This window comes from Pongo abelii, chromosome 8, assembly GCF_028885655.2.
Source record: "Pongo abelii isolate AG06213 chromosome 8, NHGRI_mPonAbe1-v2.0_pri, whole genome shotgun sequence".
Taxonomy (NCBI): Eukaryota; Metazoa; Chordata; class Mammalia; order Primates; family Hominidae; genus Pongo; species Pongo abelii.
This window is the reverse complement of record NC_071993.2, coordinates 35,874,580-35,897,931: the sequence shown is the minus strand read 5'-3', so window position 1 is coordinate 35,897,931 and position 23,352 is coordinate 35,874,580. Positions and strand designations below refer to the sequence as shown.

Genomic DNA, 23,352 nt, shown 5'->3' with positions numbered 1-23,352 from the left:
ACAGCAAGAAGATATAATAATTATATGGCTGAGGGCAGTGGCCCACACCTGTAATCCCAGTATTTTGGGAGACTGAGGTGGGCAAATCGCTTGAGCTCAGGAGTTCGAGACCGGTCTGAGCAACATGGTGAAATCCCATCTCTACAAAAAATTTTAAAAATTAGCCAGGCATGGTGGCACATGCATGTGGTCCCAGCTACTTGAGAGGCTGAGGTGGGAGGATCACTTGAGCCTAGGAGGTTGAGGCCACAGTAAGCCTTAATCATGCCACTGCACTCCAGCCTGGGCGACACAGAGAGAACTTCTCTGAAAATTATAAACATTTGCTGGGTGTGGTGGCTCATGCCTGTAATCTCAGCACTTTGGGAGGCCGAGGCAGGTGGATCACCTGAGGTCAGGAGTTCGAGACCAGCCTGACCAATATGGTAAAATCCCATCTCACTCACTAAAACAATGCAGAAATTAGCCAGGCATAGTGGTGTGCACCTGTAGTCCCAGAATCGCTTGAACCTGGGAGGTGGAAGTTGAAGTGAGCCGAGATCATGCCACTTCACTCCAGACTGGGTGACAGAGCGGGACTCTATCTCAAAAAAAAAAAATTATAAACCTCTGTGCACCTCAGAGACCATCAAAATATGTAAAGCACAAACTAATAGAATTGAAGGCAGAAATAAACAGTTCTAGGATAACAGCTGTAGACTTTAATGCCCCACTGTCAATAATGGATAGAACAACCAGACAGAAGATAAGTAAGGAAATAGATGATTTAACAAAATAAACCAACTGTCTGTCTATTAGACATATACAGACATAGAACAGTCTACCCAACAATAACAGGATACACACTCTTCTCAGGTGTACATGGAAAGTTACCCAGGGTAGACCCTATGTTAGGCCACAACCCAACGGTCGATTGTTTAAAATATCATACAATGTATCTTCTCTGACCACAACGGAATAAAGGTAGAAATCAATTACAGAAATAAAACTGGAAAATTCATAGAAATTAAACAACACACCTTTTTTTTTTCTTTTTTTTTTCCTTTTCTTTTTTTTTTTTGAGACAGGGTCTCACACTTTCCCCCAGACTGGAGTGCAGTGGCACGATCACAGCTCACTGCAGCTTTAACCTCCCTGGGGGCTCAGGTGATCCTCCCACATCAACCTCCCGAGTAGCTGGGACTACAGGCTCAGTCCACCACGTCTGGCTAATTTTTGTATTTTTTTGTAGAGACAGGGTATTGCCATGTTGTCTAGGCTGGTCTTGAACTCCTGGGCTCAAGCAATCCACTGGCCTCCCAAAGTGCTAAGACTACAGGCATGAGTCCCTGCACCCAGCCTAATTATTTTATCATCAAATTAGATGACAAGGAATTACGTGCTAAAGAAAAAAATAACATATAGTAGGTCAGCATTACCAGACTAAGCATTCATCACAACATTCTCAACTCACAGGAAAGCAACCAGTCAGAAATATTAGGAAATTTCAGAAAGAATATCTCATTACAGCATAATTTTTTTCACTAAAACAGAAAATAAAAATGAAGCTGCAGCCAAAATAAATTTCCAAATGGCTCATTTGTTAGGCAAGCAAACACATTTACTGATGGTGAATTAATTAAATCATATTTAATTTCAGAAGCCAAAGAAATGTGTCCAGAGAAAATAAACTAGTTTAAGACTATTCACTTTTGGGTAAAAAACAGTCACTCAAGGCCGGACGCGGTGGCTCATGCCTGTAATCCCAGCAATTTGGGAGGCCGAGGCCGGCGGATCACAAGGTCAGGAGATCAAGACCATCCTGGCTGACATGGTGAAACCCCATCTCTACTAAAAATACAAAAAATTAGCTGGGCATGGTGGCGGGCGCCCGTAGTCCCAGCTACTCGGGAGGCTGAGGAAAGAGAATGGCGTGAACCCGGGAGGCAGAGGTTGCAGTGAGCCGAGATCACGCCACTGCACTCCAGCCTGGGCGACAGAGTGAGACTCCGTCTCAAAAAAAAAAAAAGAAACAAAAACCGTTGCTCAAACAGTTGAGGATATAGAGAGCAACATCAACAGCCAATTTTAAAACAACGCAAATGATTTTGAGTGACTTTCCTTGGCTTCTAATGACTCAACAGGTATTTCCAACACTATTCAGTTGTTGTTTATTCAAGGAGTCAATGCCTGGTTTGAAGTCACCGAATGTTAGCCTCTATGAATGGTCTACATGGAATAAATATAATTGAGAATATTTTCAGAAAACTCGAGAAAACACCGTGAGATTCCCTCATGGGGAATCTACTAAGATGTGTTAAAATGGATAGTGATAAAAATCAGGTGTGGTGGCTCATGCCTGTAATCCCAGTGCTTTAGGAGGTCAAGGCGGGAGGATGGCTTAAAGTCAGGAGTTCAAGACCAGCCTAGGCAACAAAGAGAGACTCCCCGCCACACACACCCATCTCTACAAAAAAAAAACAAAAATTAGTGAGCATGCTGGTGCATGCCTGTAGTCACAGCTACACAGGAGGCTAGGGTAGGAGGCTCGCTTGAGCCCAGGAGCTGGATGCTATAGTGAGCTGTGATAGCACAACTGCACTCCAGCCTAGATGACAGAGTGAGATCCTATCCCAAAAAAAAAACTACATGGAGAAGACAAAGGCCTAGTTTAACAAATTTACAAAGTTTTTTTAAAATTCAAGGTGTTGGAAGACTTCTTTGTATTCATTGTACTAGTCATCAACAGGGTACATATGTGAAAAATATTTGACTCTATCATGTGTGATTCAACCAATAGTGTCAACAGTGAACTTCATTTGTTCTCATGGACTTAATAATGTTCAGTCCCGTGAATTTTTGTCATAAATAGAAGCAAATATCCTCATTCGCCCTATCACACAGCAGTTCGATGTTTTTGTAGTGGTAAAATTGTATGGAATTTTTTTTTAACCTCATAGTTAAGATTCAAATTTTTCTAAATGAGGACTTTCCGTGACCACTACAATTCTGAATGGCTTTGGAAAGTAGCTTCTGCTGCAGACTTGATAATGTTTCTTAATGAATTAAGCCTCAAACTACAAGACGAAACAGAGGTTGTATACAAAACTGCTATTCAATAAAGTCATTTGAATGACAACAATGTTGTTGGAACCATAAGCAATATCAAGCCGCTTTATTTACTCCCTCTGCTGTCAAAAATTAAAACAAGAAGCAAGATCTCCATCTGGTACAAATTTGCAGAGAATATATTTTCCAATACTGTTCCAGCAATATTTTTCATACCTCAATGCAAGTGCAAAGGATATTCTCTTTTTCTTTTTTTTTTTTTGAGACGGAGTCTTGCTCTGTCACCCAGGCTGGAGTGCAGTGGCGCGATCTCGGCTCACTGCAAGCTCCGCTTCCCAGGTTCACGCCATTCTCCTGCCCCAGCCTCCCAAGTAGCTGGGACTACAGGCGCCAGCCACCACACCTGGCTAATTTTTTTGTATTTTTAGTAGAGACGGGGTTTCACCATGTTAGCCAGTTTGGCCTCAATCTCCTGACCTCGTGATCTGCCTGTCTTGGCCTCCCAAAGTGCTGGGATTACAGGCGTGAGCCACTGCGCCCGGCCAGGATATTCTCATATTTCAAAACTCATTTAACTGTGCTGTTGAGGAGCCTCTACATAAGCTTCGAGGGGAAATGATTAATCTGCAGTGTAGTAATGTATTAAAAGGCAAATATCAAAGAAAGAATATAATAAAATTCTATAAATGCCCTCAAGCAATGAATATAGACAATTAAAATCTTATGCTATGATTGATATCAGTGTCCAGCAGTATCTTATTTGTGTGAAAAAGACATTTCCTTGTTTTGTAAGTGCCTGTATAATACCTTAATTTGCCTGTTAGCCTACAAAGCCTATAAATATTTACTATCTTGTTCTTTGCAGAAAATAGGAAAGCCCCTCCTCTAGAGGGCTGTAGGTGTCTGAAAGTTGCAGAAAAATGTCATTAAAAGTTGTGTTGAAGGCTGGGCACAGTGGCTGACACCTGTAATCCTAGCAGTTTGGGCCGCTGAAACAGGCAGATCACTTGCACCCAGGGGTTCAAGACCAGCCTGGGCAACATAATGAAACTCCATGTCTACAAAAAGTACAAAAATTAACCAGGAGTGGTGGCTCATGCCTGTAGTCCCAGCTACTCGAGAGGTTGAGGCGGGAGGATCTCTTAAGCCCGTGAGATCAAGGCTGCGGTGAGCTGTGATTGTACCACTGTCTTCCAGCCTGCATGACAGAGCGAGACCCCGTCTCAACAACAACAACAAAAAAGTGACATTGAAGGATTGCTTGCTAGGGAAAGTTTGGTTAAGTATGAAGTCTAATTATTCCAATTTAGCAAACAAAACCTTACCTGCAGTCATGTTACTTTAATCAAAAATAAAAGTGGACCTGAAGCTACATCTTTCTACTACTATAAACCTAATATGAGCAATTTAGTTTCAGCAAACAACACCATCTGTCTCAGCGGTGCTGTCAATTTTAATTTTTATTAGTTTTATAGTTTTGTTTGTATTTCATTTGTACATTTTGTATTGGATTCAGACACCAATAACACTAAGGAGTTTAATATTATATTTCCTCATATGTATGTAACATTATATTTAAAATAGCCTTTATTTATTTTTGTTGAGATGTGGTTTCACTATATTGCCCGGGCTGGTCTCAAACTCCCCAGCTAAAGCAACCCTCCTGCCTCCACCTCCCAAAGTGCTGAGATTTCAGGTGTGAGCTACTGCACCTGGCCAAAAAATAGTCTTAAGTCACAACTGTAAGGTGGACACTTATTTTTCTTTATAAGCGTTCAGTTAAATATTCGAATTTGAATGGGAATGATACAGAGAAGATTAGCATGGCCCCTGGGCAAGGATGACATGCAAATTCATGAAGAGTTCTATATTTTAATAAAATCTTGAGATGACGGTCACCTTAAAAATCCATCCATCAATCAATACTTGATTTTGAGAAAACATTGCCTGAAGTTGAACATCCCCCCAAGATCAGAGCAATTGTCTCAATCAGGTGTTAGATGTGAACATGAATGCGAAGCCCTGAATCTTCCCAGATGTATTTTCATTTACTGAAAAGGAACCTTACGAATACACATAAATCTGTTACTTTGAGAAGTGTGAAAAAGCTAAGTGCAGTACTTCTCACCAAGTGGTATGGAAATGGCAGAATGTCAGGAAGAGGCTCTATTAGGCAGACTTGACCTTGACAGCAGTCTGGGCTTACCTCTTCAGATGCAGTAGTTCTCGGACTGAACATGCACAGAATTACCTGGAGAGCTTAACCGGTTCTCAAACTTCTCTTCCAAAGATTTTTACACCTGGCAGTTCTAGAATGAGACCCAGGGATATGTATTTATAGTAAACATCTCAGAAGATTCTGACTCTGAGGATACATGGACCACCATATTTTGAGAAAAATGCCCTCATGACTCCTGATTTTCATGGCTTCATTCTGTCATTCACTTTATTATTTATTTATTGAGACAGAGTCTCTTTCTATTGCCCAGGCTGGAGTGCAGTGGTGCGATCTTGACTCACTGCAACCTCTGACCTCCGGGTTCAAGCGATTCTCCTGCCTAGCCTCCCAGGTAGCTGGGATTACAGGAGCCCGCCACCACATCCGACTAATTTTTTTTTTTTTTTTGAGATGGAGTCTCACTCTGTCCCCGAGGCTGGAGTGCAGTGGCAAGATCTTGGCTCACTGCGAGCTCCGCCTCCCGGGTTCACGCCACTCTCCTGCCTCAGCCTCCCCAGCAGCTGGGACTACAGGCGCCCGCCACTGTGCCCGGCTAATTTTTTGTATTTTTAGTAGAGATGGGGTTTCACCATATTAGCCAGGATGGTCTCGATCTCCTGACCTTGTGATGCGCCTGCCTCGGCCTCCCAAAGTGCTGGGATTACAGGCATGAGCCAACGCACCCGGCCACACCCGGCTAATTTTTGTATTTTTAGTAGAGACAGAGTTTCACCATGTTGGCCAGGCTGGTCCCAAACTCCTGACCTCAAGCAGTCTGCCTCCCTCAGTCTCCCAAAGTGCTGGGATTACAGGTGTGAGCCACCGCGCTCTGTCTCACTTTAGATCCCAGATCTTTTTCAAAGCTGCAAGGTTGTTTTCTTCTGCAAGGACTCCCTACTGTACAAGGTGAAGCAGGAAGAGGTCAGTCATTCTATCTTGCTATTCTCTTCATCGTTGTCATAAATCCTAAACCACACTTTCTGCAGAACATTCTAGAATATAGCAGTGCCTTGGGCTATTTTGTTTGTAACTAACTAGAAGTAATTTTCTTGCTTTCAGGTTTAAAGATTCAAATACCAAATAAGTCAACTTGCAGTTGAGAAATAAAATGTGACCAAGACTCATTCTCTATCATTCTAGTTATTTTTTTAAGGTCTTAAACAACATAAACAATCTACACAGTCTTACATTTAGGGATTTTCTGAAATCTCCACTGAAGTTTTGTACATACACAAAAAAGCCCTTGCTTCATTGCTTGCAAAATAGATGAATACCATCATTTTAGGCCAAAATAATTAGTCCAGCCCATGCTTAGTGGTTAATATTAATATAAAACCTCTACAATTCAACATTAGTCTCAATATAAGACATCAAAAACCTAGTGTTGGCAGGGAGCAGTGCCTCACACCTGTAACCGCAGCACTTTGGGAGGCCGAGACAGGTGGATTGCTTGAGTTCAAGAGTTCGAGACCAGCCTGGGCAACATGTTAAGACCTGCCTCCCTCATCTCTACTAAATTTCAAAAAAAATTAGCCAGGAGTGGTGGCATGCGCCTGTTGGGGTTGAGGTGGGAGAATCGCTTGAGCCTGCGAGGCGGAGGTTGCAGTGAGCCTAGATCATGCCACTGCACTCTAGCCTGGGCAATAGAGTGAGACCCTATCACTGAACCAAACAAAACAAACCTAGTGTCACTAAAAAAGACTTTTAAAAAGTGTAAAATTCAGGCCACTTCCTAAGCAAACATTGCTGAGGAAACCAAAGTGTTAGTTTGATTTTCTTTTTCTTTTTTAGGGACAACGTCTCACTGTGTTGCTCAGGCTGGAGTGTGGTGGCATGATCACGGCTCACTGCAGTGTCAGCCTCCTGGGATCAAGTGATCCTCTGGCCTTGGCCTCCCAAAGTGCTGGGATTACAGGTTTGAGCCACACAGCACCCAGCCCTAGTCTGATTTTCTTTTCTTTTCTTTCTTTCTTTTTTTTTTTTTTTTTTTGAGAGGGTGTTTCACTCTTGTTGCCCAGGCTGGAGTGCAATGGAATGATGACCTCGTCTCACTGCAACCTCCTCCTCCCAGGTTCAAGCAATTCTCCTGCCTCAGCATCCCAAGTAGGTGGGATTACAGGCATCTACCACCATGCCCAGCTAATTTTTTTGTATTTTTTGTAGAGACGGGGTTTCGCCATGTTAGCCAGGCTGGTCTTGAACTCCTGACCTCAGGTGATCTGCCCACCTCGGCCTCCCAAAGTGCTGGGATTACAGGCGTGAGCCACCGCGCCCGGCCCCTAGTCTGATTTTCAATGGGTATGTTCCTCCACTGCCAGTCCCCACAACCTACTGCCTGTTAAAACACAAAGCATTTATTAGAAACAAAAGGTTTTTCTAGGAAGGGAAATAATTTTTAGCACTGGGAAATGACAGGGTCAAGGCTCACCTGGTAGCAAAAAGCTCTGGGGCGATGACTTCTATTCCCAGTTCAGCTCTTGATGTTGATGTGACTGGAGGAGACTTGGGTTCACTGCACGATTTCCTGGCTGTGAACCTAGAAGAGCAAGGACCTTGCTTTTCCAAGGAACCCCAAGTGTGGCACATAAAGTGATGGTGAAATAACAGCCTTGCTGTTTGTGACAGTTCCTGCACCCCTTCCGATGGCTCTGCCATTCGGATTATTCACCACTTGTTTATTCTCAATTTCTTTCTCTAGTTTTCTTTTTTTTTTTTCATTTATTTATTCTTTTCTTTTTTTCTTTCTTTCTTTTTTACTTTTTTTTTTTTTGAGATGGAGTCTTGCTCTGTCATCCAGGCTGGAGTGCAGTGGCATGATCTCTGCTCACTGCAAGCTCCACCTCCTGGGTTCACGCCATTCTCCTGCCTCAGCTTCCCAAGTAGCTGGGACTACAGGCGCCCACCACCATGCCCAGCTAATTTTTTGTATTTTTAGTAGAGACGGGGTTTCACCGTGTTAGCCAGGATGGTCTCGATCTCCTGACCTTGTGATCCGCCCGCCTCGGCCTCCCAAAGTGCTGGGATTACAGGCGTGATTTTTTTCATTTATTTCTTTATTTATCTAGAGACAAGGTCTCACTCTGTCACCCAGGCTGGAGTGCAGTGGTGCGATCCTAGCTCACTGCAGCCTCAAACTCCTGGGCTCAAGTGATCCTCCCGCCTCAGCCTCCCCAAGTAGCTGGGACTATAGGTGTGCACCACCGTGCCTGGCTAATTTTTAAACTTTTTGTAGACACAGGGTCTCACTATGTTGGTCTTAAACTGCTGGGCTCCAGTGATTCTCCCACCTCAGCCTCCTAAAGTGCTGGGATTACATGCATGAGCCACTGTTCCTGGCCCTATTCTCAATTTCCACACCTTCTCTAGATGGTGCCCTGTTCCCGACCTCTCAAGTCTCCTGGCTGCAGTCTCTGCTAGTGCACCCCCCGAGCAAGCTTTTCACAAACATGACTCCTAACTCCCCAGTCCCCCTCCTCCCCGAGCATTCTCAGGACTGGCTCCTGTCACACAGAGCTCACCTCCATGCCTCTGCCCCTGCTGTCGCTGGACAAGCCCCCTAGCCAGGCAGCTTTCAACCTGGTGGCCTCAGTATGCTCTTCCTGGTACGAGGCTCACATCTCTCCTGACTCCCACACACCCATCCCTCCCAGGGGCACCCTGCATACACTGTAATAATGCCCCTTGTGTGTCATCACTAGGTCATGGCCCTCCTCAGGGCCTGGGTCTCCCCTAACTTCCCTTGGGTTCCTGGTGCTCTGTGCACAGTGCACCATCTCCTCCTCGCTCTACCCCCCATGGTAATTAGAGGTTAGACTTGTCATTCTTCAATGGTTTGGCCTGTAAATTTGGGTTGATAAAAGATGAGTTGAATGGAGAAAGGACACAGCTTCAGGAAACCTAGAATACCCTGATTTTTATCCTCACCCTCAAGTATCCTATTTCACACATGTCTAAAGATCAACTTACTTCCCAAGCAAGGTTTTTCCTTGCTAAATAGATTCCTTCTTTTCTTTCTTTTCTTTTTCTTTTTTGAAATGGCGTCTCGCTCCGTCACCCAGGCTGGAGTGCAGTGGTGCGTTCTCAGCTCACAGCAACCTCCGCCTCCTGGGTTCAAGAGATTATCCTGCCTCAGCTTCCCGAGTAGCTGAGATCACAGGTGTGTGCTAACATGCCGGGTTAATTTTTGTATTTTTAGTAGAGACGGGGTTTCACCATGCTGGCCAGGCTGATCTCGAATTCTTGACCTCAGATGATCCACCTGCCTCAGCCTCCCAAAGTGCTGGGATTACAGGCGTGAGCCACTGTGTCTGGCCAGATTCCCTCTTAATCAATAAATATTTCACAATGACACAAACACTATGAACTAAAAGTATCATTTTAGCTTAGTATTTGTCCTTATAGCATCACATTTTATATTTGGGAGGTGATATGGTTTGGATCTGTGTCCCCGCCCAGATTTCATGTGAAACTGTAATCCCCAGTGTTGGCGGTGGGGACCCGTGGAAGTGATTGGATCATGGGGCAGAATGTTTTACCACCAGCCCCTTGGTGCTAGTTCTCGCAAGATCGGGTTGTTTTAAAGTACATAGCAACTCCTCTCTCTCGCTCTTGCTCCTCTGGCCATGTAACCTGTGGGCTCCCCCTTCACCTTCTGCCATGATTGTAAGTTTCCTGAGGCCTCTCCAGAAGCCGAGCAGATGCTAGAATCATGCTTTCTGTATAACCTGTGGAACCATGAGCCAATTAAACCTCTTTTCTTTATAAATTACTTAGTCTCAGGTATGTATTTATAACAGTTCAAGAATGAACTAATACAGGAGGGTATCCATAGGATTCATTATTGTATATGGAAGCAGTAACATCCCACTAATGGGGCATCATAGGGAAGGGATACATCCCCTATAAATGACATTTCTGGATAAATGAAAATGACCACCAGTCCTTTGGAAATGTCGCTTTTTTTTTTTTTTTTTTTTTTTTTTTGAGACAGAGCCTCGCACTGTCAGCCAGGCTGGAGTGCAGTGGCGCGATCTCGGCTCACTGCCATCTCTACCTCCCAGGTTCAAGCGATTCTCCTGCCTCAGCCTCCCAAGTCGCTGGGATTACAGGCACCCGCCACCACGCCTGGCTAACATTTTGTATTTTTTTTCAGTAGAGACGGGGTTTCACTATGCTGGCCAGGCTGGTCTTGAACGCCTGACCTCATGATCCACCTGCTTCACCCTCCCAAAATGCTGGGATTACAGGCGTGAGCCACTGCATCTGGCTGAAAATTTCACCATATTTGATAGAATTCTTAGTTTTTTAAACAACAAAATTAAGTATGACAATACTTACATAATTGAGAATCAATGGATGTCTTTCTGTGAAATAGATAGATGCCTGCCTCCTTGTACGGTGAAAAATCAACATGACTTTTTTCATGGCATCTCCAGAACACCACTGAAAGCATCGTGATTGAATATTGTAATAATCTAGTACTAATTTTGCTTCTTGGAATTCTTGTCTCTCAGTAGTAGATTGCCAGATGATACTTTGTCCTATTGTTTTACCTGCTAACACCTCTTAATGTCCTGCTGCTCCTCGGCACCACACCTGGAAACCAGATCACCAAACTTAGGAGTTAGAAACATGCTCGTGCATTGTGGGAGAAAATGTAAAATGGCGCAGCCATTATGGAAAACAGTATGGAAGGTCTTCGAAAAGTTAAAAATGGAATTACCACATGATTCAGCAATGACACTCCTGGATATAAAAACCCCCACCGATCAAAAAAATTGAAAGGAAGATCTTCAGCATTTGAACATCTATTTTCATATAACATTATTCACAATAGCCAAAAGATGGACACAGCCCAAGTGTCTATCAATGGACGAATGGATAAAGAAAAGGTGATATATCCATGCAATGGAATATTACTCAGCCTTGAAAAGGAAAGAAATTCTGACATGCCACATGGATGAACCTTGAGGACACTATGCTATGTGAAATAAGCCAGTCACAAAAGGACACACATACTGTGTAATTACACTGGTATGAGGTACCTCGAGTTCTCTATCTTCATAGAGATAGAAAGTAGAAGGTGGTTTCTAGGCACTGAAGGGAGGAAAAGTGGAGCATTGTTTTTTAATGGGTATAGAGATTCAGTACTGCAAGACAAACTAAACTATACACTTAAAAATGGTTAAGATGTTGGCCGGGCACGGTAGCTCACACCTGTAATCCCAGCACTTTGGGAGGTCAAGGCGGGTGGATCACTTGAGCTCAGGAGTTGAAGACTAGCCTGGCCAACATGGCAAAACCCCATCTCTACTAAAAATACAAAAATTAGCCAGGCATAGTAGCATGTGCATGTAGTCCCAGTTACTTGGGGGGCTGAGGTGGGAGGATCACTTGAACTCGGGAAGTGGAGGCTGTGGTAAGCTGAGATTGCCCCACTGCACTGCAGTCTGGGTGACAGTGAGACCTTGTCTCAAAAAACAAATAAACAAACGAAAAAACAACCAAAAAAATGTTAAATTTTAAGATGTTAAATTTTATGCTATGTGTATATTGCCACAATTAAACATAAATTTTGAAAAATGAGTTAGCATGCATTAATTCATTCAAAAAACATTTATTTTGCGTTTATTATATATCAGACTCTGTTCTTGGTGGCAGGGATGAGCGGCTGAACAAAACAAAGTTTTGGCTTTCATAGAACTTGCATCCTAGTATATAGTATCCTAGTATATAGTATCCTAGTATATAGTATATAATAGCAGACATAGCTTTGCTGTCCACCCAATCAAGTGCATCATTTCAGGTTATTGGTTTTCATAAAATAAATGTATTACCAGAAAATCTGCAACTTGACCCATTTCAATGATGAATATATCTGAAGTTTAAATATCTTAATTCTAAAAAAGCATAATGATTACAATGTTTTAAGTCAGGCCAGGCATGGTGGCTCACAACTGTAATCCCAGTGCTTTGAGAGGCTAAGGCAGGAAGGTTGCTTGAGCCCAGGAGTTGGAGGCTGCAGTAAGCTATGATCATGTCACTGCACTCCAGCCCGGGTGACAGAGTGAGACTCTGTCTCTAAACAATAACAAATAAATTTTAAATATTGATCTATCTCTAATATCTTTGGATGTGGTTTTGTTGTTGTTGTTGTTCGTTTGTTTGTTTTGAGACAAAACAAAACGAACGTTGTTCGTTTGTTTGTTTTGAGTCTCGCTCTGTCACCCAGGCTGGGGTGCGGTGACGCAATCTTGGCTCACTGCAGCTTCTGCCTCCTGGGTTCAAGTGATTCTCTTGTCTCAGTCTCCTGAGCAGCTAAGATTACAGGCATGCACCACCATGCCCGGCTAATTTTTTTTTTTTTCTGAGATGGAGTTTCGCTCTGTTGCACAGGCTGGAGTGCAGTGGCGCGATCTCAGCTCACTGCAAGCTCTGCCTCCCAGGTTCATGCCATTCTCCTGCCTCAGCCTCCCAAGTAGCTGAGACTACAGGCGCCCGCCACCACGCCTAGCTAATTTTTTTTGTATTTTTGGTAAAGACGGGGTTTCACCATGTTAGCCAGGATGGTCTCGATCTCCTGACCTCGTGATCCGCCCGACTTGGCCTCCCAAAGTGCTGGGATTACAGGATTGAGCCACCGTGCCCAGCCAATTTTTGAATTTTTAGTAGAGACGGGGTTTCATCTGTTGGCCAGGCTGGTCTTGAACTCCTGGCCTCAAGTGACCCACCTCCCAAAGTGCTGAGATTATGGGTGTGAGCCACCTCTCCCAGCCTGCAATGACCTAATTTTTAACAATGGATGATCACATGAAAATTATTTTAGAACAATTTTTTTACCAGTTAGACTGCTGGTTAAATCGTCTTCTAATGTAGTTACTTCAGGCACTGAGGAATATTTTCCATTGTTTTTTTTTCTGATGTTTGTGGAGGGTTAGAGTGGCCCCAAAGGATGACCTCCAGATAATAGGGACATGGCATATATTCTAATCAAGAATGTGAGTGCTAAGAGGTTAGGAATTATTTTTCTTTGCTTGGATTTGAATAACTACTGGCTAAACATTAGACGTAGGAAAGTACTTGAGGCCGGGCATGGTGGCATGCACTTGTGGTACCAGCTACTCGGGAGGCTGAGGCAGGAGAATTGCTTGAGGCCAGGAGATTAAGACAACATAGCCAGGCCCTGTTTCTAAAAAATATTTTTTTTAATTAGCAGGAGCTGGGTGTGGTGGCTCATACTTGTAATCCTAGCAGTGTGGGAGGCTGAGGTGGGAGGACTGCTTAATCCCAGGAGTTCAAGATCAGCTGGAGCAACAAAGTGGGACCCTGTCTCTACAAAAAAAAAAAAAAAAAAAAAAAAAAAAAAACTAGCCAAGTGTGTTGGCATGTGCCTGTAGTTCCAGCTAGTCAGGAGACTGAGATGGGTGGATCACTTGAGTCTGGTAGGTTGAGGCTACAATGCACTATGATCATGCCTGTGAATAGCCACTGCACCCCAGCCTGGGTGACAAAGAAAGACCTTGTCTCAAAAAGAAAAAAAAAAAAAAGAAATGAAATTAGCAGAGAGCTACTGGGGAGGCTCAGGTGGGACGATCACTTTCAGCCCAGGAGTTAGAGCCCACAGTGTGCTATGATCACATCTGTGAATAGCCACTGCACTACAGCCTGGACAACATATCAAGACCCCATCTCTCTTAAAAAAAAAAAAAATGTACTTGATGAAGCCAGATTGGCTGTGACACTGAATAACATTGTAAGGGACATTATTGGGATATTAAATACATAATATGCTTGGGTCTCCTGACATGTATATGACCTTTCCTTATTCTGTTGGCATCATGCATCTGCCTCATGCAGGATTATAATTTTTGTGTCAAGAAGGCAAGGCCGGGCACAGTGGCTCACGCCTGTAATCCCAACACTTTGGGAGGCCGAGGCTGGTGAATCACCTGAGGTCAGGAGTTCAAGACCAGCCTGGCCAACATAGTGAAACCCCATCTCTACTAAAAATACAAAAAATTAGCCGGGCCTGGTGGCATGCACCTGTAGTCCCAGCTACTCAGGAGGCTGAGGCACAAGATCGTGCCACTGCACTCCAGCCTGGGAGACAGAGTGAGACTCCGTCAAAGAAAAAAAAAAAAAAAGGCAAAGAGAAAGAGTAAATGTTCAATTTTTGCAGTCTAGTGTTTGCTTTTGAAATTTTCTGAGATCACAGACTTGCAAAATAGGCTTTTGAAGAGATAGGGTTTTCTAAATTCCAAGTGTTCCCTCTTTATTTGAATTAAATAATTAATTAAAATTATTTTTTTTAAATGAAACAGGGTATTTATCACCCAGGCTGGGGTGCAGTGGTGCATAGTTCACTGCAGCCTCCAATTCTTGGGCTCAAGTGTTCCTCCTGCCTCAGCCTCCTGAGTAGCTGGGACTACCAGCATGAAACACCACGCCCAGCTAATGTGTTTTTTGTAGAGATGTTACACAGCCCGGCATTGAACTTGTGGCCTCAAGGATCCTCATGTCTTGGCCTCCCAGAATGCTGGGACTACAGGTATGAGCCACCACACTCGGCCCCAAATGCTCTTTTTTTTTTTTTTTTTTTTTTTTTGAGACAGACTCTCACTCTCTTGCCCAGGCTGGAGTACAGTGGCATGATCTCGGCTCACGGCAACCTCCGCCTCCCAGGTTCAAGCAATTGTCTTGCCTCAGCCTCCTGAGTAGCTGAGATTAAAGGTGCGCACCACCACGCCCAGCTAATTTTTGTATTTTTACTAGAGACGGGGTTTCATCATGTTGACCAAGCTGGTCTCGAACTCCTGGCCTCAAGTTATCTGCCCACCTCTGCCTCCCGAAGTGCTAGGATTACAGGGGTGAGCCACTGTGCCCGGCCTCTTCCTCTTTATATTTTGAGACAAACCTGGCTGGGTCATAGATTGTTATAATGGCATCATTTTGTTGTTGTTGTTGTTTGAGACAGAGTGTTGCTCTGTTGCCAGGCTAGAGTGCAGTGGCGCAAACTCGGCTCACTGCAACCTTTGCCTCCCTAGTTCAAGCGATTCTCCTGCCTCAGCCTCCTGAGTAACTGGGACTACAGGTGCCTGCCACCACACTCGGCTAATTTTTTTTTGTATTTTTTTAGTAGAGACGGGGTTTCACCATGTTAGCCAGGATAGTCTCGATCTCCTGACCCCGTGATCCGCCCGCCTCGGCCTGCCAAAGTGCTGGGATTACAGGTGTGAGCCACCGCACCTGGCCATGTCTACGAAAAATATTAAAAGTCACTACTAAAAACAGAAGAAATTAGCCAGGGGTGGTGGTGCGAGCTTGTAATCCCAGCTACTCGGGAGGCTGAGGCAGAAGAATCGCTTGAACCCGGGAGGTGGAGGTTGCAGTGAGCCAAGATCGCGCCATTGCACTCCAGCCTGGGCGACAGAGCAAGACTCCATCAAAAAAAAAAAAAAAAAAAAAAAAAACAGAGCGAGAGAGAAGTTCACTGGATTTAGGATGTCATTTCGGTTTCTTTATCAATTTGGCTCCCTCTAGAGGTCAGTTAGCAAATTTTAGTCAGCGCGACTTAACACCTTGGCCCTCTTAAAACAGAGTAATTTCCCCTAGGAAGGTTTTGGAGAAAATGATTGAAATTGATTAACAGGATTTAGCAAACCTTATATTTAATTTTTTTGTTTACAATTACTAAGGCTGCCAGGTTTAGCAAATAAAAATACAGGACACCCAGTAATATTTACAGTTCAGATTTAAAAATTAATTTTTTAACCTAAGAATGTCCCAAATACATTAATCCAGCAACTCTATATATCTGTATGTAGAGACATATACTATATATACAGTGTTTTACTCCTCATTTGTTGAATGAGGATTCTGAGGATCAAAACATCCAACTCCAGCCTCTCATTTTCCCACATTCTCATGGCCTGTTCTTGTTATTTCATTCTAAGTTTTCTTCTAAGTTCTCAAAAGAAATCAGATCATAGGTCTGGTCAGATAACTTGATTTTAAGCTCCAAAGGTCCTGAGATATTGAAGGAAACCAAAATACTTCACACCAAAATATGCTTTGTTGACATATTTTGAGAGAGCTCTTCAGAGAGCCAAACAGCCCTGCAAAGCTGTCTTTTGCATTGAGCTTTGCATCTGTAGAGCAAATCTGCATCCCTGCAGCCAGGCTTTCTGAGCTCCTCGCTGGTCCAGATCTAGGAAAGATGAACTGAGAGTCTGACATCTCTCAAGATCTGAAAGGAATATTTCCCACCTCTTCTCTCTGAGGGCTGCTACCTGTGAGGTTTCAGCTGCATAACAAGACCACCTTTGCTAGCCAGGCATCCTCTTCTGTCCCTTCCATAATCTGTCTTGCCACTGTCACCTGACTTACCACCATAAACTTTTTGGGGCCATGCTCAGAGCCCCCATTTTTTCTGTAATTTCAAAGTGGTAGAAAAGTCTGGGCCTGGTGGCTCATGCCTGTAATCCCAACACTTTGGGAGGCCCAGGTGGGTGGATCACTTGAGGTCAGGAGTTCAAGACCAGCCTGGCCAACATGGCCAAACCCCATGTCTACTAAAAATACAAAAAATTAGCCGGGTGTGGTGGTGGGGTATTCCCAGCTACTCTGGAGGCTGAGGCATGGGAATCACTTGAACCTGGGAGGTGGAGGTTTCAGTGAGCCGAGATGGCGCCACTGCACTCTAGCCTGGGCAACAGAGCGAGACTCTGTCTCAAAAAAAAAAAAAAAAAACCAGAAAAGCTTCTGTGCTTCACTGGGAAGCTGGGGTAATCGCTCTGTGATTTTCCCCTGTTCATGTTAATAGATTTGCATGCTTTGTCTCTTAATAATCTGCCTTTGTCTGTTGATGTTCAGCAAACCTTCGGGAAGGTTTCCCTTGGCCCCCACAGTGCTGGCGTCACAGACAGGATCCTAAAGCTGCTCTACTTTTCTGGAAGCCACAGTCCAGGGAACCCAGGACCTGACAAAGCATCAGAAGGGTAAGAAATTCCTACCAGCCAGGCTCCAGGCCTCTCTCCGTGAAATCCGGTCAAGCAGACAGCAGAAATCACTGTTTGCCTCTTTTCCCTTGCCTAAAATCTTGATTAATTGGAGAAAAGGATTTGTGTGACTAGTCTTGGGTTACGTAGCGATTCTGGTGTATTTTTAGGCATGAATGTTCGTATTGTCTGATCCTTTTTCTCTCAGTCTTTTCCCTTGTATTTTGGTATTGATCTGTCATAAAGAGGGGCGCCCCAGGGTAGAACATGGACCTAGAACCCCCAGAAGCCCACTGTGCCAGCTGGCCCTGCAGTTTTTTTTATTGTTGTCGTTGTTTTTTTTTTAGATGGAGTCTTGCTCTGTCACCCAGGCTGGGGTGCAGTGGTGTGATCTCAGCCCACTGCAACCTCCGCTTCCCAGGTTCAAGCGATTCTCTTGCATCAGCCTCCTGAGTAGCTGGAATTACAGGCACGTGCCACTGCGCCAACGGGCCCTATTTATAAGGTGCTTTTGTTGTCTCAACCCTTGCTGCCTGGTTAGTCCTGGGAAAGACCAATCCCGGGAGAGCCTGCCTCGTGTCACAGATTAATAGGTGTATGACTGGTGGCCCCCCACAAATTTGTGGGATACTAGAGGCACTGTATGTAAAAACACCATCCTTTATCATCTGTGGCAACAAGAGCCTTTTGCTGCCTTAGTCTATTCCTGGGAGTGAATTTGTGAGGATGGGGATCGTTGAGGCTGCCTGTTCCATGCCCTCTCCAAGAAGCACCTCTTGTTTATTGGTAAAAACTTAATTGAAACCTGGAAAATAACCTCCTGGGCATTCCATGAAGAGGCTTATTAGATTGAGTTGCTATTTGCATAAGTACATCTCGGGAAATTCTTTTTTTTTTTTTTCTTGAGACAGAGTCTCACTCTGGCACCTAGGCTAGAGTGCAGTGGCTCAATCTCAGCCCCCTGCAACCTCCGCCTCCCGGGTTCAAGCATTCTCCTGTCTCAGCCTCCCAAGTAACTGGGATTACAGAGGCAAGCCACCATACCCAGCTAATTTTTGTATTTTTAGTAGAGACAGGGTTTCACCATGTTGGCAGGCTGGTCTTGAACTCCTGACCTCAAGTGATCCACCCCCCCGCTTGGCCTCCCAAAGTGCTGGGATTACAGGCTTGAGCCACCATGCCTGGGGCCACATCTCAGGAAATTCTAATCATTAGTGGCCAAAAGATTGATTCTTTAAGTTACAAAGGCCCCCTAAACTAAAACTATTTTAGAGACCTCTCATTCCAAACAAGTGCCTTATTTGTGTTTAGGTAAAGATCAAATTAAAAGAAAGGCACTAATAGTATCATGGCTAGCCTTAGACATTTTCCTAACAAAAGTTTCAGAACAAAAATCCGACAGAAAACCAAGTTAAAATCCTTTGTACGCTCAAGCTGCCTGCTTTGGAGTCCCTGCAGGATTTGTAGTGGCGGCCACTGCACCTTGTGGCCTAGGAGTTAAAATTCTGCGCTTTCACCACTGTGGACTGGATTTGATTTCCAGTTAGGGAGCCACTTCCTTTTGGTTAAAAGGTTCAAAAGCCAAAAATATTGGCTGTTTTTCCTGGTTGAAATCTGATAATTAGAGATTATTATCTCTTATTATTATCTCAGTAAAGGCTTCAACTATGTGAGACAGATAAACTCTAATCTGTTCCATTTACAGAGACACAGTTTAATCCACCTGTCCTTTTAAACTAGTGAGTTTTACCAGTCTCATGGCTATAATTTTGAAATCAAAGCTATAAGACCTTTATTTATGTTATTTACGTCTGCATGTTTTGTTTTTTTTTGTTTTGTTTTGTTTTGAGACGGAGTTTCACTCTTGTTGCCCAGGCTGGAGTGCAATGGCGGGATCTCGGCTCACTGCAACCTCCGCCTGCCGAGTTCAAGCGATTCTCCTGCCTCAGCCTCCTGAGTAGCTGGGATTACAGGCGCCCACCACCACGCTCAGCTAATTTTGTATTTTTAGTAGAGATGGGGTTTCTCCATGTTGATCAGGCTGGTCTTGAACTCCTGACCTCAGGTGATCCGCCAGCCTCGGCCTCCCAAAGTGCTGGGATTACAGGCGTAAGTCACCACACCCAGCCGTCTGCATGTATTTTTATATATACGTGTCTGCTTGTATATTGTCTACATGGTACCAAACTGACTTATAAATAAATTAGCATTTATAAATGAAGTAAATTAGCCCAAATGCATTTCAAATTCATGCAACATCTTTGGTAAATAAAACCAGTTTTAATATTGTTGATACAATAAAAACATCGTCTGAATTTAATTTAGACATTTTGTCTGAGTCTATTGGTTTAGACGAGTTTATACTGTCTGTGTGGTATGTTTTAAGGTTGTAAACCTGTTAACACCTTCTGCAATTTTTCTTGTTGTTGTTACTGTCTTTGAAACACGGTCCTGCTCTGTTGCCCAGGCTGGAACACAGCAGCACGATCAAGGCTCACTACAGCCTTGGCCTCCCAGGCTCAAGTTATCCTCCCACTTCAGCCTCCTGAGTAGCTGGAACTACAGGTGCATACCTCCATACCTGCCTAATTTTTTTTTTACTTTTTGAAGGGATGGCATCTCCTTATGTTGCCCCAGATGATCTTGAACTCCTGGGCTCAAGAGATCCTCCCGCCTCAGCCTCCCAAAGTGCTAGGAGATATTTTTCAAACTTGCTTGATTTGTCTGTGACTTTATGACTTAGGTTTTAAGCCATTTGATTCTGGAGTCTACACAGTGGCCATGGTGAGGCCTGGGGACCCACGTGTGTCTGCAGTGCCTGGGCCCATCTTCCCTGGGCCAGCAGGATTTCCTGGCCATTCTGGGAAGGGTTGGATCCTCTGGGTATTGTCTTTACAGCTCTGGCCTCTGTCCTGGGCTCTGCCCCGATACATAACAATTAAAATAGCTTACTCCCTAGGTTTTTCACTGAAAAATAGGGCTACTAAGGGTTAAAATTATAGTTAATATATAACTAAAACAACTAGAACTGAGAGAAACACTTCTGTATATAGAGTGTATAAGAAAAGTATGTGTTTTTGGTGAGGAGGGTGATAGGAAAGGCATGAGAATGCAGTTTTTGCTACAGGAGAAGTAATTTTGTCTAGTTTAGATGAATAGATATGGAAAGTTGGAGGGAAAAAGAATGAGAAAACTTGTAAGAGGTTATAAAAGGTAAACAGAAATCTTACTTTGTGTGGTCAAAGTTTATTGAAATTGGATGCATCTATTTATAAGGCTTTGTTGAAATTGGCCTAACTATTAATAATACACTAATGCAGCATAATATGGTAGCTCACGTCTGTAATCCCAGCACTCTGTGAGGCCAAGGTGGGGAAATCACTTGAGTCCAAGAGTGCGAGACCAGCCTGGGCAACATGGAAAAACCCTGTATCTGCTAAAAATACAAACATTTTCTGGGCATGATATTGCACCTCTGTAATCCCAGCTACTTGAGAGGCTGAGGCAGGAGGATCACTTTAACCTGGGAGGTGAAGGCTGCAGTGAGCTGAGATCATGCCGCTGCTCTCCAGCCTGAGCAACAGAGCAAAACTCTGTCTCAAAAACAAAACAAAACAAAATACTAATGCAAAAGTAGAAGCTGATTATCTCTTTTGAATGAGATTTTTGTGTAGTATTAATAAAAGCAAAAGATTTTGTTTACCTCTGAGATCAACTGTAAAAAAGGGGAGAAGGAGAGACAGATTCTGTTGGTCTTATGCTGTCTTCATTAGGTCTTTTGATTGTTTGAAAAACTGAGTGTCTCTCTATCAAAGAGTAAAGGTTTTTGCTTTTTGAAATCTGAATTATCACTTTAGCTGAATGAATGACTATTACTTTGCAGTGACCTGTACTCCTATTTTGATCAAGTGTTTTAAACCTTTCATATTGGATAAACTTCCCAAAGTCAAATTTTAAATTCTAAAATTGTCCTTTTAACCTCGAACTAACTTTTAGAGGTTCCAAAAAGGACCCCTGGGAGTCCAAGAGAGATGTGTTAGGCTTATTTACTATGTAAATAATTATATGGGAAGCATTGTTAAATGAGAAATGGTATTTAACCTTCTTTGAGTTGTATTTATATAAATGTATTATCAATATGTATTCCAAAATTGTATGAGATTCCTAAAATTCTTGTATGTCTCAGTATTTGTTATCAGTCATAAATATCATTATTATGTCAATTTTTGGTTTTTATTTTTGTTTTTAAGAGACAAGAGTCTCACACAGGCCAGAGTGCAGTGGTGTGATTCTTGCCCAGACTGGTCTTGAACTCCTGGCCTCAAAGGATCTACCTGCTTCAGCCTCCCAAAATGTTGGGATTACTGGCGTGAGCCACTCTGCTTGGCCGATGATTATGTTTTTTGTTTCTTTGTTTTTGAGATGGAGTCTCACTCTGTTGCCCAGGCTAGAGTACAGTGGCGCCATCTCGGCTCACTGCAACCTCCACCTCCCTGGTTCAAGCGATTCTCCTGCCTCAGCCTCCCAAGTAACTGGAATTACAGGCACCCACCACCAAGCCCGGCTAATTTTTGTATTTTTAGTAGAGACGGGGTTTCACCATGTTGGCCAAGCTGGTCTTGAACTCCTGACCTCAGGTGATCCACCCACCTCGGCCTCCCAAAGTGCTGGGATTACAGGCATGAGCCACTGCACCTGGCCCGTATTATATGAAACTGTAGTATGCTGCAGCACTGTGGAGGCCTGAGTCCCTGGTCACAATGGGTGAGGAAAAGAAGAGCCTCTACTGAAACAGTTCTCAGCCCTGTCAGGGTGTCTTAGTCCATTTTCTGTTGCTTATAACAGAATACCTGCAACTGGGAAATTTCTAAAGGAAAGGAATTTACTTCTTACAGTGGAGGCTGAGAAGTCCCACGTCAAGGATCAGCATCTGGTAGAGGCCTTCTTGCTGGTGGAGACTGCGGAGTTGTGAGGGTGTCGCCCAGTGGAAGGGGCTGCATGTGCTAGCTCAAGGCTCTCTTCCTCTTATAAAGCCACCAGTGCCACTCCCATGATAACCATTCATCCATTAACCCATGAACCCGTGAATGGGTTAATCCATTCATAAGAGCAGAGCCCTCATGACCCAATCGCCTCTTAAAGGCCCTGCCCCTCACAACTGCCACACTGGGGATTCAGTTCCAACACCTGGCATTTGCCAGACACATTAAACCATAGCAGTGGGTAACAGAATTGTCTGTAGAGCTTTGTAAAAATACATGTTTCCTAGAGTGTCTGATTGAGTAGCCCACGTTGAGGCACAAGTCTCTCTGGTTTCAGTGCTATACAGAGGTCCTTCCTCCTTCCTGTTCGTGTGTGTTTAGAAATCTAACAGATGATTCCTGACAATACTCATTACTGCTGGTTCCCATCTGAATGTGTTTGGGCATCCTGCCACCGGAACCAGTTGGTGACAACTCTAAATCCATTTAATGTTCTGAATGTGTGGCTCCAGAAATTCCTTCTTAAATCCCTTTTGCTTCTGTGCCTCAGGGGCTGTCATTACTGCAATATTTAGTGGCAAGTTCCAAAGACAGATAAAAAGGCCTGTCTTCAGTTCCTGTCCTGCCTTCCCTATAAAGTATCTGATTTCTGAATTTTTCTTTTTTTTTAAAGAGAGAGGGTCTCACTCTGTTGCCCAGACTGGAGTACAGTGGTGCAATCATAGCTCACTGTGATCTTGAACTTCTGGGCTCAAGTGATTCTCCTGACTCAGCCTCCCGAGTAGCTGGGACCACAGGCACATGGCACAATGCTTAGCTAATTTTTTTTTTTTTGAGATGGAGTTTCGCTCTTGTTGCCCAGGCTGGAGTGCAGTGGCGAGATCTTGGCTCACTGCTACTTCCGCCTCCCGGGTTCAAGCAATTCTCCTGTCTCAGCCTCCCCCATTACAGGCAGGCGCCACCATGCCTGGCTAATTTTGTATTTTTAGTACAGATGGGGCTTCTCCATGTTGGTCAGGCTGGTCTTGAACTCCCGACCTCAGGTGATCCACCCACCTTGGCCTCCCAAAGTGCTGGGATTACAGGAGTGAGCCACTGTGCCAAGCCT

The 23,352-nt window shown here is 43.9% G+C and overlaps 1 protein-coding gene, 1 long non-coding RNA gene and 1 pseudogene across 16 annotated transcripts in view; 2 read left to right on the top strand and 1 right to left on the bottom strand.

The window, feature by feature from the left end:
• Positions 1-8,939, bottom strand: part of CCNY (cyclin Y) — a 308,606-nt gene extending 299,667 nt beyond the window's left edge. For 6 of the 11 annotated variants that reach the window (XM_054523225.2, XM_054523234.2, XM_054523228.2 and 3 more), the window contains exons 1-2: positions 8,785-8,939; positions 7,695-7,802 (exon numbers count right to left, since the gene is read on the bottom strand). Coding sequence is in view for 3 of the 11 variants with exons in the window: in XM_054523222.2 (XP_054379197.1) it covers positions 5,255-5,287 (33 nt within the window). In the remaining 8 variants the exon portion in view is untranslated. Of the gene's footprint in view, positions 1-5,254; positions 5,358-7,694; positions 7,803-8,784 lie in introns of all 11 variants that reach the window. The other 5 variants (XM_054523222.2, XM_054523223.2, XM_054523221.2 and 2 more) reach the window with 1 other exon arrangement.
• The window catches only part of LOC129048429 (uncharacterized), a 115,574-nt gene that overhangs the window by 80,162 nt on the left and 12,060 nt on the right, over positions 1-23,352 (top strand). For all 5 annotated transcript variants that reach the window (XR_008510766.2, XR_010141402.1, XR_010141403.1 and 2 more), the window contains one exon: positions 17,138-17,262. This is a non-coding gene — a long non-coding RNA (uncharacterized LOC129048429). The remainder of the gene's footprint in view (positions 1-17,137; positions 17,263-23,352) is intronic.
• LOC112135270 (U6 spliceosomal RNA) lies at positions 4,829-4,923 on the top strand (annotated as a pseudogene).